This window comes from Dipodomys merriami, unplaced genomic scaffold (assembly GCF_024711535.1).
Source record: "Dipodomys merriami isolate MVZ:Mamm:240054 unplaced genomic scaffold, mDipMer1.0.p SCAF_6, whole genome shotgun sequence".
NCBI lineage: Eukaryota > Metazoa > Chordata > Mammalia > Rodentia > Heteromyidae > Dipodomys > Dipodomys merriami.
Window position 1 is genome coordinate 71,558,293 of NW_027206179.1, and position 15,997 is coordinate 71,574,289.

The 15,997-nt window shown below is 40.9% G+C and overlaps 1 protein-coding gene and 1 long non-coding RNA gene across 2 annotated transcripts in view; one reads left to right on the forward strand and one right to left on the reverse strand.

Moving 5' to 3' along the window:
* Parp4 (poly(ADP-ribose) polymerase family member 4) overlaps nt 1–15,997 on the forward strand; it is a 106,393-nt gene that overhangs the window by 65,410 nt on the left and 24,986 nt on the right. Inside the window, exons 24-30 of the mRNA XM_070003142.1 lie at nt 1,081–1,268; nt 7,637–7,736; nt 11,348–11,518; nt 11,725–11,805; nt 12,331–12,411; nt 13,445–13,540; nt 14,758–14,883. Of these exons, the coding sequence (XP_069859243.1) occupies nt 1,081–1,268; nt 7,637–7,736; nt 11,348–11,518; nt 11,725–11,805; nt 12,331–12,411; nt 13,445–13,540; nt 14,758–14,883 (843 nt within the window). The remainder of the gene's footprint in view (nt 1–1,080; nt 1,269–7,636; nt 7,737–11,347; nt 11,519–11,724; nt 11,806–12,330; nt 12,412–13,444; nt 13,541–14,757; nt 14,884–15,997) is intronic.
* LOC138814185 (uncharacterized) lies at nt 42–15,958 on the reverse strand. Its single transcript, XR_011367915.1, has 3 exons — nt 15,791–15,958; nt 11,303–11,648; nt 42–261 (listed from the first exon to the last, which is right to left on the reverse strand). It is a non-coding gene; the product is annotated as an uncharacterized lncRNA (long non-coding RNA).

Here is a 15,997-nt window from a genome sequence, read left to right on the forward strand (position 1 = left end):
CCATCACCTGAGTCTGCATCTTTGAAGCTTCAGTTAGCATTGTCCAGGACTAGACTTTTGTATATTGGTGGAGTTGTTTATCACCTTCCATTGCTGTGACATATACCTAAGTTATATCAATTTATTAGATCACAGTTGCAGAGGTTTCAGGTCATAGTTGCAGAGGTTTCAGTCCATTCTGACTTGGTCTTATTGCTTTGGGCCTGCTACAACATAGTGCATCATGGTGGGAGCACAAGGAGAAGCCTGTTCACCTCATGTCTATGAAGCAGAGAGAGAAAGAAAAGAACCAGGGCACAAATAGCATTAAGGTCACAGTAGGTCACAGATTCTAAAGGATCTACCCACCTCCCAGTAGCACCAAGGATAGTGACCCAAACCTTTGACACAAGAGTCAGTTATCCAAACCATTGTAGTAGACTCATAATAATAATAAAAGGCATAATATGAAGTCATTTAAAAAATTGGAAATAAAAAAAAATAAAGAGCAAGTTGCCGGTGGCTCATACCTGTAATCCTAGCTACTCAGGAGGCTGAGATCTGAGGATCGAGGTTCAAAGCCAGCCCAGGCAGAAAAGTCTGTGAAACACTTATCTCCAATAAACCACTCAGAAAACTGGAAGTGGCACAGTGGCTCAAGTGGTAGAGTGCTTGCCTTGAGCTGAAGAGCTGAAGGACAGCTACCAGGCCCAAAGTTCAAGCCCCACATGTAAGTAAAATTACTCCACAAATGATTAATTAAGGGAAAAAGTCTACTTCTGTATGTGTTCCACTGGGGCTTGAACTCAGGGCTGAGGCTCTGTCCCTGACTTTTTATGCCCAGAGCTCTACCACTTGAGTCACAGCTCTACTTCTGGGTTTTTGGTAGTTAATTGGAGATAGTAGTCTCACAGACTTTTCTGCCCAGGTTGGTTTCAAATCATGATCCTCAGATCTCAGCCTTTTGAGTAGCTAGGATTATAGGCATGAGTCATACTCAGCTGGAAAAAATATTATCGATGCCAGTGTATCTCTGGGAGATGATTGCAGTCAGTGTTGTGTACAGAAAGGAGAAATTATTTCGTGCTTCACCTCCTGCAGTCTGCTACCCCTACCATGGGCAACACTGACCTCTACAAAACGCTCCGATACTTAAGTTTACTGCGCCCTTCTCAAGGGCTGAGGAATGTGCTCCTCCTGTCTGATGGGCACCTGCAGAATGAGAGTATGACAGTGCAGCTCGTGAAAAGAAATGTCCACCACACCAGGCTGTTCACCTGTGGCGTTGAGTAAGTCTCAGAGATTTGGTCACTGTGTTAAAAAAGCCATCTGACAGGTTTTCCCATTAGTCTGTACAAGAGGGAGTGTGTTTGTGTGTGTGTGTGTGTGTGTGTGTGTGCGCGTGCGTGTGTGCATGCACACATACACATGTATACACGCACACATCAGTATTGAGACTTAAAGTCAGGGCCTGACTACTGTCCCTTAGCTTTCTCACTCAAAGCTGGCATTCTACCACTTGAGCCACTGCTCCGCTTTGGTTAATTGGAGATGATAGTCTCCATGGTCTTTCCTGCCTGGACTGGCTTCAAACTGCCATCCTCAGATCTCAGCTAGATTCATACCTTTTGTGTGTGTGTGTGTGTGTGTGTGTGTGTGTGTGTGTGTGTGTGTGTGTGTGTGTGTGTGTGTGTGTGTGTGTGTGTGTGTGTGTGTGTGTGTGTGTGTGTGTGTGTGTGTGTGTGTGTGTGTTGGTCGTGGGGCTTCAAACTGCCATCCTCAGATCTCAGCTAGATTCATACCTTTTGTGTGTGGGGGGGGGGGGTTGTGGGGCTTGAACTTTGGGCCTGGTAGCTGTCCTTCAGCTCTTCTGCTCAAGGTGAGCACTCTCCCACTTGAACCACATCACCACTTGTGGTTTTCTGGTGGGTTTATTGGAGATGAGGCAGTTTCACACTTTCCTGCCTAGGCTGGCTTTGAACTGCAATCCTCAGCCTCCTGAGAAGCTAGGGTTACCAGCATAAGCCACCGGCACCCAGCTAGATTGATACCTTTATCTAATATTATTTTGACATCCTGGATGGTTGTTTGCTTATTTTTAAATCCACTAAATCTTTTCTATCTTGTCTATCTATCTGTTTATTTTTGATGCTGGGGATGGAATGCAAGGTTTTACTGGCCTACCATATCCTGTTAAAGCTAAGCTACACATTCACGATCCTTTTTGAGGATGTTAGAATCATCTAAATCAAATAATAAAGAAAAACTAAATGAATTCATAAACAATAAGCCAGCACTACAAAGATTTATTAAGAGGGGGAATACAATCTGAAGAAAATACTCAAGATCAGTGATCCACATCAGACAGATATCACTAGAAGTCAAACTTAATAATTAGAAGAGGAAAGGAAAGAAGAAAAACTTAGGAAAGCAGGAAAATGACAGGAAACACAATGCACCTCTCTATAATAGCCATAAGCATTAATGGGCTCAATTCACTAATCAAAAGAAAACTGAAGATTGGATCAGAAAGCAAGATCCATCTATTTGTTGTCTTCAAGAGACCCATCTCACAGCCAAAGATTCAAAACAAACTCTGAGTGAAGGGATGGAGGAAGATCTATCATATGTTCCCAGCAACAAGTCAGGAGTTGTTTTCCTGCTATCTGGCAAAATAAACTTTTCATTAAAATCAATACTAAAAGACAAAGAAGTACACTACATATCAATACAGGGAACAATCCAAGAAGAGTATATCACTATTTTTTTGGGGGGGGGGGGAGTTCGGTCGTGGAGCCTGAACTCTGGGCCTGGGCGCTGTCCCTCAGCTCTTCAGCTCAAGGCTAGCGCGCTACCACTTGAGCCACTGCGCCACTTCCGGCTTTTTTTTTCTTTTTGTTTATGTGGTGCTGAGGAATCGAACCCAGGGTCTCATGCTTGCAAGGCAAGCGCTCTACCACTGAGCCACCTTCCCAGCCCATCACTATTATCAATGTATACTCTCCAAACATTGGTGCACCCAAATATCTTAAGCAAATACTCTCAGACTTACAGAATAAAATAGATCTGAATACAATAATACTAGGAGACTTTAATACTCCACTTTCACCAAAGGACAGGTCTACTAACCAGAGGATTAGCAAAGAAGCCTCTGAACTCAATGATACGATATCCCAAATGGACTTAACAGACATCTACAGAGTTTTCTACTCAACAAAAACCCAATACACATTCTTCTCTGCAGCCCATGGAACTTTCTCCAGAATAGATCATATCATAGTTCATACAAGGAATTTAAGCAAATACAAGAGAATAGACATAATCCAATGTATTCTATCCAACCACAGTGGAATCAAGCTAGTTCTCAATAACAAAACATATTGTAAAAAGTACTCAAACACATAGAAATTAAACAGCACACTTCTGAGCAAAACCTGGGTCACAGAAGAAATTAAGAAGAAATTAAAAGTTCCTACAATTCAATGAAAATGAATATACATCACCAAGAAACCTGTGGGACATGGCAAAAGCAGTCCTGAGGGGAAAATTTATTGCTCTCAGTACACACACTAAGAAAATAGAGAAGACCAAGTAAATAATCTCATGAGACAACTAAAACTGTTAGAAAAGCAGGAAAAAATTGAACCTAAAGTTACTAGAGAGAGTGAGATAAAGTAAGAACTGAAATTAATGAGATAGAGACTAAGAGAACTATAAAAATAGTTTTTAAAAAAGCCTGGTTTTTTTAAAAAAAAAATCAATAAACTTGACAGAACTCTTGTAAAGTTAACTAAAAAAAAAAAAGAAGAAGAAGAGAGGAGGAAGTGGCGCTGTAGCTCAAGTGGTAGAGCGCTTGCCTTGAGCTGAAGAGCTGAGGGACAGCGCCCAGGCCCAGAGTTCAAGCCCCACGACCGACAAAAAAAAAGAGAGGAGACCCAAATCAATAAGATCAGGGGTGCCACAGGAAAAATTACAACAAATAGCCAAGACATCCAAACAATGATAAAGAACTATTTCCAGAATTTGGGCTGGGAAGGTGGCTCAGTGGTAGAGCACTTGCCTTGCATGCATGAGGCCCTGGGTTCGATTCCCCAGCACCACATAAACAAAAAGGAAAAAAGCCAGAAGTGGCGCTGTGGCTCAAGTGGTAGAGCGCTAGCCTTGAGCTGAAGAGCTGAGGGACAGAGCCCAGGCCTAGAGTTCAGGCCTCATGACTGGATCCCCCCCCAAAAAAAGAATCTATACTCACTAAGGAAGAAAACCTAGCAAAAATTTATGAATTTTAAGAGAAATAGGAATTACTCATACTGAACCAAGAAGAAATAAATTTATTAGATAACTTACAATGAGATTGAAGAAGCAATCAGAAGTCTTCCAACAAGGAAAATCCCAGGACCAGATGGATTCTATGGAATTCTATAAGATCTTAAGGGGGAACTAATACCCATACTCCTCAAGCTCTTTCGAGAAATAGAAACAGAGGGAGCAATCCTAAACTCATTCTATGAAGCCCATATCACATTCATCCCCAAACCAGGCTAAGACCCAACAAAAAAAGAGAACTACAGACCAATCTCCTTGATGAAAACAGATGCAAAGTTCCTCAACAAATCCAGAAACATATAAAAAAAAAATCATACATTACCATTAAGTAGGCTTCATCCCAGAGATGCAGGGATGGTTTAACATATGTAAATCAATAATCAACAGATCCAAGGTCAAGAACCACATGATTATCTCCAGTGAGATAACACACAGCATTCATTCATATTAAAAGCTCTGGAGAACATAGGAATAGAAGGAACATTCAATAAAAGCCTTATACAACAGAGCAATAGCCAATATTATACTTTATGGGGCAAAACTACAACCAATTCTCCTAAAAACAGGAACAAGGAAGGATGCCCACTCTCTCCACTCCTCTTCAATATAGTTCTGGAATCCTTAGCCAGAACAATAAGGCAAGAAAAAGACATTAAAGGGATCCACATAGGGAAGGAAGAAGTTAAACTATCTCTTTTTGCAGATGACATGATATTATACCCTAATGATCCCAAAAACTCCACTCCCAAATTCTTTTTTTAAATTTTATTTTCTTGCGAAAATACCATACAGAGGGGTTACAATTACATGGGCAAGATAGTGAGTACATTTCTTATCAAGGAGGGATCACAATACCAGATTTCAAGCTCTACCATAGAGCCATAATAACAAAAACAGCTTGGTATTGGCACAAAAATAAACTGCAAAACCAATGGAATAGATTAGAAAATAAAATAAATAAAACCACATACTTACAGTCAGCTGATACTTGACAAAGGAGCCAAAGACATACAGTGGAAGAATCAACTTCTTCAACTATTGGTGCTGGGAAAACTGGGCAACCACTTGCAGAAAACTAAAAGTGGACCCTAGCCTCTCACCATGCCTTAACATCAACTCAAAATGGATTAAAGACCTTAACATTAAACCTGAAACTCTGAAACTACTGCAGGACAGAGTAGGAAGGACACTTGAACTTGTAGGCACAGACAGGAACTTCCTGAACAGAGTCCCAGGGTCACAACAAATTGGAGACACTCGACAAATGGACTACCTTAAAATAAAAAGTTTCTGCACAGCTAAGGAAATAACAACTAAATTAGAAAGACAGCCAACCAATTGGGAAAAAATATTTACCAGCAATATATCAGACAAGGGTCTAATATCCTTTATATATAGGGAACTCAAGAAACTAATCCCTCCTAAACCTAATAAACCAATTACTAAATGGGCAAGGGAGCTAAAGAGAGACTTCTCAGAAGAAGAAATAAAAATGGCAAAGAAATATATGAGGAAATGTTCATTATCCTGGCTAATAAAGGAAATGCAAATAAAAACAACCCTGAAAAACAACCCCACATCCTAAATTCAGCCAATGACAAATGCTGGCGGGCATGTGGAGAAAGAGGAACCCTATTGCATTGCTGGTGGGAATGTACAAATACAACCACTTTGGAAAGCAGTCTGGAGGTACCTCAGGAAGTTAATATAGACTTCCCCTATGACCCAACCATACCACTCTTAATCATCTACCTGGAGCAACATGAACCAGGATACATGGACACATGCACCTCCATGTTCATTGCAGCACTGTTCACCATAGTCAATATATGGAAACAACCCAAATGCCCCACTACAGATGAATGGATCCAAAAATTGTGGTACCTCTACACAATGGAATGTTATGCAGCCATTAGAAAGGACAAAATAATGGCATTCGCAGGGAAATGGATGGAATTAGAAAAAATCATTTTGCATGAGGTAAGCCAAGAGCAAAGAGATAAACAGCACATGGTCTCCCTGATATGTGGATATCAAATCCAAAACCTAAGGAGATATGACAAAGTAAATAGGACTCAAGAAACAAAGGACCTCCCCTCATTTTGTTAAATCATTACTAAATGACCGCATGTTCTTAACCACATATATGGTATATATATGCTCACATCTGAGGGAAGCTAGGAGGACACAGAAACAGAAGGAAACAAAGGAAAACATACAACAGAGGGGTCCATAAGCTGCACTGGACATTGGTTAAAACTAAGTAGCTCAAGGGCAGTGATGGGAGGGAGGGAATGAGAGGGAAAGAGGGAACAGCTAACTAAGCAAAAGGAAAGCAATGTTCATATGACAATATGGAAGAAGTAATTGTATTGTCAAAACTCATAGAATTCACAAAAGTTATAGACCATGGTAATAATTTGCCTCATGAAGGCTAGAATGTATTTGTGACTTTAACTAAGTATCACTATCTCACAATACTGTGAAACATGAAATTTATGTAATCAGTCACAATAAAAAAATTATATATAAAAGGATAATCTATATCAGTAAACTGGAAGTTAAGCATTCTGGTTTTTCTACTGTGAAAGATAAAGAAGTCCTCTGGCATGTGAGAATTTAAGCAAATCTTCAGATGTTTCTTACTGTCCACATCCATTCACATTCTCATTTTTCCTGTCTTGTCTCTTTTCCTCCCCCACCTCTCTCCTTGCCCCTTCCCTCCCTCTCTTTTCTCTCTTCCCCTCTCTCTCTCCCCCCTCTCCCTTCAACTCTCTCTTCCTCCTCTGACTCTCTCCCTCTCTCGTTTACCTTTTCCTCTCCTCCCCTCATCTTTCCTTCTCCCTCTTCCACTCTCTCCCTCCCCCTCTCTCTCCCCTTCAGTTTGATCTCAGATACTTTCACATGCGAAGCAGGTACTTTACCACTCAGCTACATGCCATCACCACTTTATCTCTTTATCCTTTAAAATAGCTTCACATATTTGTGTGTGTGTGTGTGTGTGTGTGTGTGTATGTGTGTGTGTGTGTGTGTGTGTGTGTGTGTGTGTGTGTGTCCTCATCCATACTGAGTCTTGAGTCTTGAACTCAGGGTCTCTCATTCTTGCTGTACCATTTGAGCCACAGCTCTACTACTGGCTTTTTTTGCTAGTTTAATTGGAGATGAAAGTCTCATGGACTTTTTCCTGGGGTGGCTTTGAATTGTGATCTTTAGATTTCAGTCTCTTTAGTAACAAGGATTATAGGTATGAGCCACTAGCCCCTAGAAAGCTTTGCATATCCTTAACATTAACATGTTCTTCATAAATACAACTAAATATGTGCAATGTGATCAGTCCTACAGCAAATCGCCATGTCCTAAGGACTTTGTCCCAGTGTGGTGCTGGAGTATTTGAATATTTTAACTCAAAATCCAAACATTGTTGGAAAAAGCAGGTATGTTTTTTTAAATATCTTATCTCTAGTCTTATGTTTATATGTGGAAATGTTATGTTTTTACAAGTGTAATGATAACTTTTGTGTTTTCATGAACAAATGGGGGAGTAAACCCCTGCCCCTGGGTAGCACACAGTGATTGCTTAATTGGGTCATTCTCATAACTAAAACTTTGATTTCTAATTAGATTAGTGATTTCTAATATATATAGTTAGTGAACCATTATATCTCCATGTACCCATGGTTCCATATCTTTGAATTCAGACAACCTCAGAAAATATTCAGAGGGAAAGTTGTGTCTGAACATGGACTAAACATATTCTTTAATTTTTTTAATTTATTTTATTTATTTTTATTTATTTATTGTTGGTTATGGGGCTTGAACTCTGGGTCTGGGTGTTATCCCTGAGCTCTTCAGCAGAAGATAAGAGCTCTACCACTTGAGCCACAGTACCACTTCTGGTTTTCTGGTCTTTACTTTCCTGCCAGGGCTGGCTTTGAACCACGATCCTCAGATCTCAGCCTCCTGAGTAGTGAGGATTACAAGTGTGAGCCACTGGCATCCAGCTATTTATTTTTTTGAACTGAATGGTTATGGGGTTTTTTTGTATAAGACCAAGATTCAAACTCAGTATCTGATGTTTTCACTCATTGGCTGGTGCCAGACCTCTAACCCCATCAACATTTTTTTCTTGCCATTTTTTTTTCTTGCGATAGTTCCTGAAACACAGTATAACAACTATTTGTATAGCATTCTTATAAGTCATCAAAAGGGAAAACATATGAAAGTTCTATTAGGTTCAAAAAGAATAAAAATGTGAGAGAAAGAGTATACAAAGAGATAGCTCAACATCAGCATAGGTCTTTAAGAGAAACTTCTCTGAAGAGGAAAGAAGGATGGCCAATAGACACATAAAGAAATGCTCAACCTCCCTAGCCATAAAAGAAATGCAAATCAAAACAACATTGAGGGGCTGGGAAGGTGGCTCAGTGGTACAGCACTTGCCTTGCATGCATGAGGCCCTGGGTTCGATTCCTCAGCACCACATAAGCAAAAAGAAAAAAGCCGGAAGTGGCACTGTAGCTCAAGTAGTAGAGCACTAGCCTTGAGCTGAAGAGCTGAGGGACAGCACCCAGGCCCAGAGTTCAGGCCCCACGACTGGACCCAAAAATAACAACAACAACATTGAGATACCACATAACCCCAGTTAGAATGGCTATAATCAAGAACTCTAATAACAACAGATGCTGGAGGGGATGTGGACAGAAGGGAACCTTACTTCATTGTTGGTGGGAGTGTAAACTTGTTCAACCACTTTGGAAGGCAGTATGGAGGATCCTCAAAAGACTCCACATTGAGCTCCCCTATGACCCAGCAATCCCACTTTTGGGCATTTACCCAAATGTTCACAAACAAGACCACACTAAAGCTACCAGCATGACTATGTTTATTGCAGCCTTATTTACCATAGCTAAGATATGGAACCAACCCAGATGCCCCTCAGTAGATGAATGGATCAAGAAAGTATGGTATACATACACAATGGAATTCTATGCCTCCATCAGAAAGAATGACATTGCCCCATTTGTTAGGAAATGGAAAGACTTGGAAAAAATTATATTAAGTGAAGTAAGCCAGGCCCAAAGAAACATAGGTCCCATGGTTTCCTTTATTTGCAATAACTAGTATATGTCTGAATCAAGCAGAAAAGGTCAGATAAGTTGATGTTAGGGAAATGAATACTAAGATATGTATTCAAATGTCTTTTTCTTTAATGCTATTGTTTCTAACACATTTATAAGATTATTTTTTTGTTGCTTTGTATGTCCCTCCCCCATGGTATAACCCCTGCTTTCACTGTATTTGATGTTGGTATAATTTGTGGAGGGGAAGGGAAAAAACAAATCGTTTAAACAGGGATACAGGTAGACCCATTGCAACAATGAGATGTACAAGTCATTATGTCAAAATCGAACTTTACAACTTTGGTGGGGGCAGGGAGGAGGGTTGGGTGGAGAGGGTAGGGGAGGCTGGGAAGGCATGGGAAGGGGAAACAAAGGAGGAGGCAACAATGCTTGATAAGAAATGTACTCATTATCTTGCCCATGTAATTGTAACCCCTCTGTACAGTATATCCACACACACACACACACAAAAATCAGTATAGGTTTATTAGGAAAAAACCTGCAAGGGGGAGAGCCTCCGCACTCCCCCAGTTAAAGCTAGAGACTCACTGGATACTGGTGGCTCATGTCTGTAATACTAGCTACTCAGGAGGCTGAGATCTGAGGATTATGGTTCAAAGCCAGCCCATGCAGACTTTATGGGACTTCTGCCCCCAAATAAGCACCAGAAAACCAGAAATGGAGCTATGGCTCAAAGTGGTAGAGTACTACCCTTGAGCAAAAGAGCTCAGGGACAGTGCCCAGGCTGCAAGTTCAAGCCCTACAAACAAAAACAAAAACAAAAAAAGCTAGACTCTTACTCCTTGCTATCTAAAGTATTTATAGTGGGTCCAAAAGAATCCAAGAATTGTCTAGTGGACTTAGCTTGAATTTTAACTAATGGTGGGACACAGAAGTGGCACTGTGGCTCAAGATGGTAGACGCCTCAAAGTGGTAGAGAGCTAACCCTGAGTGGAAAAGCTCATGGACAGCAGACAGACCAAGTTCAAAGCCCATAACCAAAAATATATACATTTTTTAAGCCAGATGTAGCAATACATGCCCATAATCTTAGCATTCTAGACAATAAGGTGGAAGGAGCAAGGCCAGCCAGGACTGCACAGTAAGTTTAGGATCCAGTCTTTTTTTTCTGATACTAGAGCTTGAACTTGGGGCCACATGTTTTCACTTGTCTCTTCACAGCTATCATTGCACCACTGGAGGCACACTTCCAGTTCCAGCTTTATGGTGATTAACTGGAGATAAGAGTTCTTACCAGCTGGGTGTTGGTGGCTCACACCTATTATCCTAGCTATTTGGAAGGCTGAGATCTGAGGATCACAGTTCAAAGCCAGCCTGGGCTGTCAGGAAAGTCTGTGAGACTCTTACCTTCAATTAATGACCAGAAAACCAGAAGTGGCACTGTGGCTCAAGTGGTAGAGCACTTGCCTTGAGCTGAAGAGCTCAAGGACAGAGCCCAGGCCCAGAGTTCAAGCCCCATGACCGACAAAAACAAAACAAAACAGTTCTTCCGGACTTTTCAGGCTGCCTTCAAACTGAGATCCTCAGATCCCAGCCTCTGAGTAGTTAGGTTCACAGACATGAGACACCAGTGCCTGAATAGGAAAGGAATCAGTATATGTGTGTGTATATGTGTACATGTACATACATATATGTGTGCATATATACATATATAGCTGCATATATGTATATGCACATGCATGCGCATATATACATACATGTAGTCATATTGACATGTGTATTTAGATTATACATATGTAAGTGTATATCTGTTTATGAATGCATACACATTTGGAATCTCTTTAGAAAAGTACCCTGTACCAGAAATAAGAAAATCAAAGAGCCACCAAATCCCCCAAGGGATAGAATGTACACTTAACTCAAGTATAATATTGAAGGAGAAGTTGATTCCTCTTTTCTTACAGATAACAGACCAAATGATCCGCTTACGGTCCCCAAGTTGCCACTCTGTTTCCATCAAATGGCAGCAATTCAGTCCAGATAGCTCAGAGCCCCTTCAGGCCCCGGCCCATGTTCCTTCCTTGTTCCACAATGACCGGCTCCTTGTCTACGGATTCATTCCTCATTGCACACAGGTGAGAAGATGAAGTTGGTTGCACTACGGGAAGAGCAACGTGTTTGGCTGCTTCATTTGTCTTTCTTCTCCTTGCTAGCAAATCCCCTCTTCTGGGGAAAAAAAAAGTTGGGGAGGGTTTTTATTTCCATCTGCAGAGGAAAAGACATCAAAAGAATCACTGTGATGCTGGCTGTGACACTGTGGAGGCGTTTTTTCCCATTTCAGGCAACTCTGTGTGCATTAATTCAAGAGAAAGAATTTCGTACAATGGTGTCAACTACTGAGCTCCAGAAGACAACTGGAACTGTAAGAATAAACACTTTTAAACTATTGGCTGGGGTGAAGCTGGTTACCAGTGGTTTATACCAATAGTCCTAATTATTTCGAAGGCTGAGATCTGAGGATCTCAATTTGAAGCTAGCCATGGCAGAAAAGTCTGTGAGACTTATCTCCCATTTACCAGCCAACAGCTGGAACTGGAGCTGTGGCTCAAGAGGTAGAAGAACAGTCTTGTGTGAAAAATCCAGGCAAGATGTACAGTGTCAGTGTCTCATGCCTGTAATCCTAGCTACTCAGAAGGCTGAGATCTGAGATATGAGGATCTCAGCCTGGGCAGATAAAAGTGACTTTTATCTCCAATTAACTACCAAGAAGCCAAAAGTAGAGGTATGGTTCAAGAGGTAGAATGCTAGTCTTAAGCCAAAAAGCTCAGGGACAGCACCCAGGCCTTGAGTTCAAGTCCCAGTAATGGCACATAAAAACAGGAGTGAGCCAAGTGGTGGTCCATGCAGGTCTTTAATTTGAATTTTTTTCCTTGCTGCCTAAACAAAGATGATACACAAGCTGGCGGCACAAGCTCTGATCAGAGATTATGAAGATGGCATTCTCCATGACAGTGAAACCGGCCACGAGGTTTGTTCTTTTCCTCCTGAAATTTATTATATGTTGCCCTAGATCTAGATTCTTTTAAAATAGGCAGATCCAGGGAAAAGTTAAGGTGGATAGATAGAGAAGACTGGTGTCAGTAACATTCACCCTTATTCCGTGACATCATCCCTGGACTGTGATGCCGTCCCTAGCATGTGGGTGCTCAGTGTCTATTATTGAATGAACAAGCAAAAGAACTGCTGTTGGCTGGGTACTGATGGCTCACATCTGTAATCCTAGCTACTCAGGAGGCTGAATTCTGAGGATCAAGGTAGATCAAAGATCTGCCCACAAGCAGAAAAGTCTTATGAGCCTCTTATCTCCATTTAGCTAGCAAAAAAGCATAAGTGAAACTGTGGCCCAAGTAGAAAAGCACCAGCCTTGAGTGCAAAAGCTAAGGGTTAGTTCGAAGTCTTTCTGAGTTCATGCTCTAGTACAGCACTGTCATACACATACAAAAAGAACTGCTTGCTGGGCACCAGAGGCTCATGCCTATAATCCTAACTACTCAGGAGGCTGAGATCTGAGGATCAAGGTTAGAAGTGACAGTAATTTTTCTGTTTTTTTTTTCTTTTTTCAGTCATGGGACTTGAACTCAGGGCCTAGGCACTGTCCCTGAACTTTTTCGCTTAAGGCTAGCACTCTACCAGAAGTAGCAATGTGGCTCAAAGTGGAAGAGTGCAAGCCTTGAGCGAAAAAGTTCAGAGACAGTGCCCAGGCAATTCCTCAGCTTCCCAATGGTAGCCACACACTTTCTAGTCTCTGAGAATGACCAAGGTCATATGTGTGAGAGCACTTAGTAAATTACCGAGAGCTGTACCTTTTATAATATAGTGAAGTCAGTTGATCCCATTTCACAGGGAATGTTGATAGGACATTAACTGCATGTTCACTTTGAAATGCTAATTACAAAATGATTACCTTGTCAGAGAAAACACCTCCTTAGATTATTTATTACCCTCTTAATTAGTCATATGTTAATTCAAGATATGCCTTCTTTTATTTTATTCTATTCTAGATGAAGAAACAAATCATGAAATCTCTGATTATTCAACTCAGTAAAGAAAATTCTCTCATAACACAGTTTACAAGTTTTGTGGCAGTTGAGAAAAGGGTATGTATTATTCGCTCAAGGCTAAACTCTCATTTATATTTTCACATATGAAAGTCACTCTGGCCAGGTGCCAGTGGCTTACACCTCTAATCCTAGCAACTCAGGAGGCTGAGATTTGAAAATCATAGTTCAAATCCAGTCCCAGCAGAAAAGTTCCCAATAAACTACTCAAAAAAGCTGAAAGTAGCTCTGTGGCTTAAGTGGTAATATGCTAGCCTTGAATACAAAGAGGCTTGGGTACAGTGCCCAGGCCCTGAGTTCAAGCCCCAGGACCAGAAGAAAAAAGAAAAGAAAAAAGAAAGTCACTGAGGTGGGGCTCAGTGGCTCACATCTGTAATCCCAGCTACTCAAAAGGCAGAGATAGAGAGGATTGTAATCTGAGGCCAGCCAAGGCAAAAAATTCCCAAGACCCCTTCTCAACCAGTAGCTGGGTATGGTTGTATATACCTATGATCCCAACTACTCTTGAAGCAGTAAGTAGGAAGATGGAAATTCCTTGTCAGGTTAGCCTCAAGCAACAACTTGAGACTATACCTGAAAAATAACTAAAGCAAAAATGGGCTGGAGGCATAGCTCAAATGGTAGGGCACCTGCCTACTCAACATGAGGCCCTGAGTTACAAACACCATTACCACCAAAAAGAAAATTAGTCACTCTTTGGTCAGGTGTGGTAACACACACCTGTAATCTCAGCTGAAGCAGGAGGACTGAGAACTCTAAGCCAAGTTGGTATATCAAGAAAATCAATCTAAACAAAATCCAAGGTTACATGGGTATGGTGGTAGTTAGAGGCTAGTACTCCTCTCTTCTAGGAATGGTTTCCTTGGTATCAAGATTTATTGAGATACATATGTTACCATTTTTAATGTCATGTATATTTTTAAGATGCGCTGCAATTTTGTAATGTTTTTAGCATTTGTCATCTTTTGTTAATTTAAGATATTCAAAAACTAGAAAAAAAAAAAACTTGGGTTTCTCATGCCTAAAGAGGACCTTTTCCCTTCTGAATGGAATAGGAAAAGCTGTGCGGAGCACTAACTAAAGCAGAGAACCCAATAAGGAAGACCGCTCATCTGGCCCCAATAATCAGGGACATATGATCTAGATTTGCATTCAAATACTCCAAACCCAGTATCCACAAGGTTTTGGAATGTGTGATTACCATTGAATTTGATCACATCTGTGTTAAATTTAACTCAATTGTGTTTTCACTATAGGATGATAAGCAGTCACCCTTTCCTAGTAGTCCAAATATCTCCGAACTAATTGCCAAAGAAGATATAGACTTTCTGCCGTATATGATGTGGCAGGAGGATTTACCAGAGACAGCCAACACCACACAGGTAAATAGTCATTTCTTGTTTCACAATGGGGCTATGTTCTAGAAGTATGTAGTTAGTGATGACCAAGACCAGTTACTGTATATGGCCCTGGACAGTCATGACACAATATAAATACCTCCTGCAGGATGCTGACACACTGTCTATAGTAAACTTTTTGTATGTGTATGCCGGTAACGGGTCTTGAACTCCACACCTGGGCACTGTCCCTGAGCTCTTTTACTTAATGCTAGCACTCTACCACTTGATCCACAATTCCACTTCTAGCTTTTTGTAGTTAATTGAAGGTAAGAATTTCACAGACATTTCCTGCCTGGGCTGGCTTCAAACAGCAACCCTTAGATCTCAGCCTCCTGAGTAGCCAGGTATACAGGGATGAGCTACCAATGCCTGGCTCTTAACTTTTTAGTTGAATAGCTATAATAACAATGATGATTTTGTGTTTATAATGTGCCAGTACTGAGGGCCTGTGGTCACTGTCCTTAGCTTTATCACTCAAGGTGGCACTCTACTACTGGAACCACAGTTCCACTTTTGACCTTTGTTCATGATTAATTGGAAATAAGAATCTCATGGACTTTCCTCCCGAGGCTGGCATCAAAGGCACTAAGCATCCCAGGCTACAATCATTATTGTAGCCAGATGCAAAGTGGCTCACACCAGTAATCCTAACTACTGAAGAGGCTAAGATCTTAGGATTACTATTCAAAGCTAGTTCAAGCAGGCAAATCTGAGAGACTCTTATTTTCAGTTAACCAGCAAAAAGCCAGAAGTAGATCTGTTGCTCAAGTAGAGGGCAAGCCCTGAGTGAAAAAGCTAAGGGAATGAGGCACTGAGTTTAAGCCCCAGTACCAGCATTGAAAAAATATACCTATATCTATATCTATATATAATAAAGGCTCTTACCTACCGTGCATGAAGCCCTGGGTTCTATCTCCAGTACTGCAAATGAAATAAATGATAAAATTATAGTATAGAAAAATATATAAACCCATGACACAGCTGTCTATCATTAAGTTCTCTGTACACAGCATGTATTCAGTGCTTATATCACCAGCAGCACAGAAAGTCTGTTGATATGAGCATCACCACCATACTGAGTAACTCCTTGTTCTAT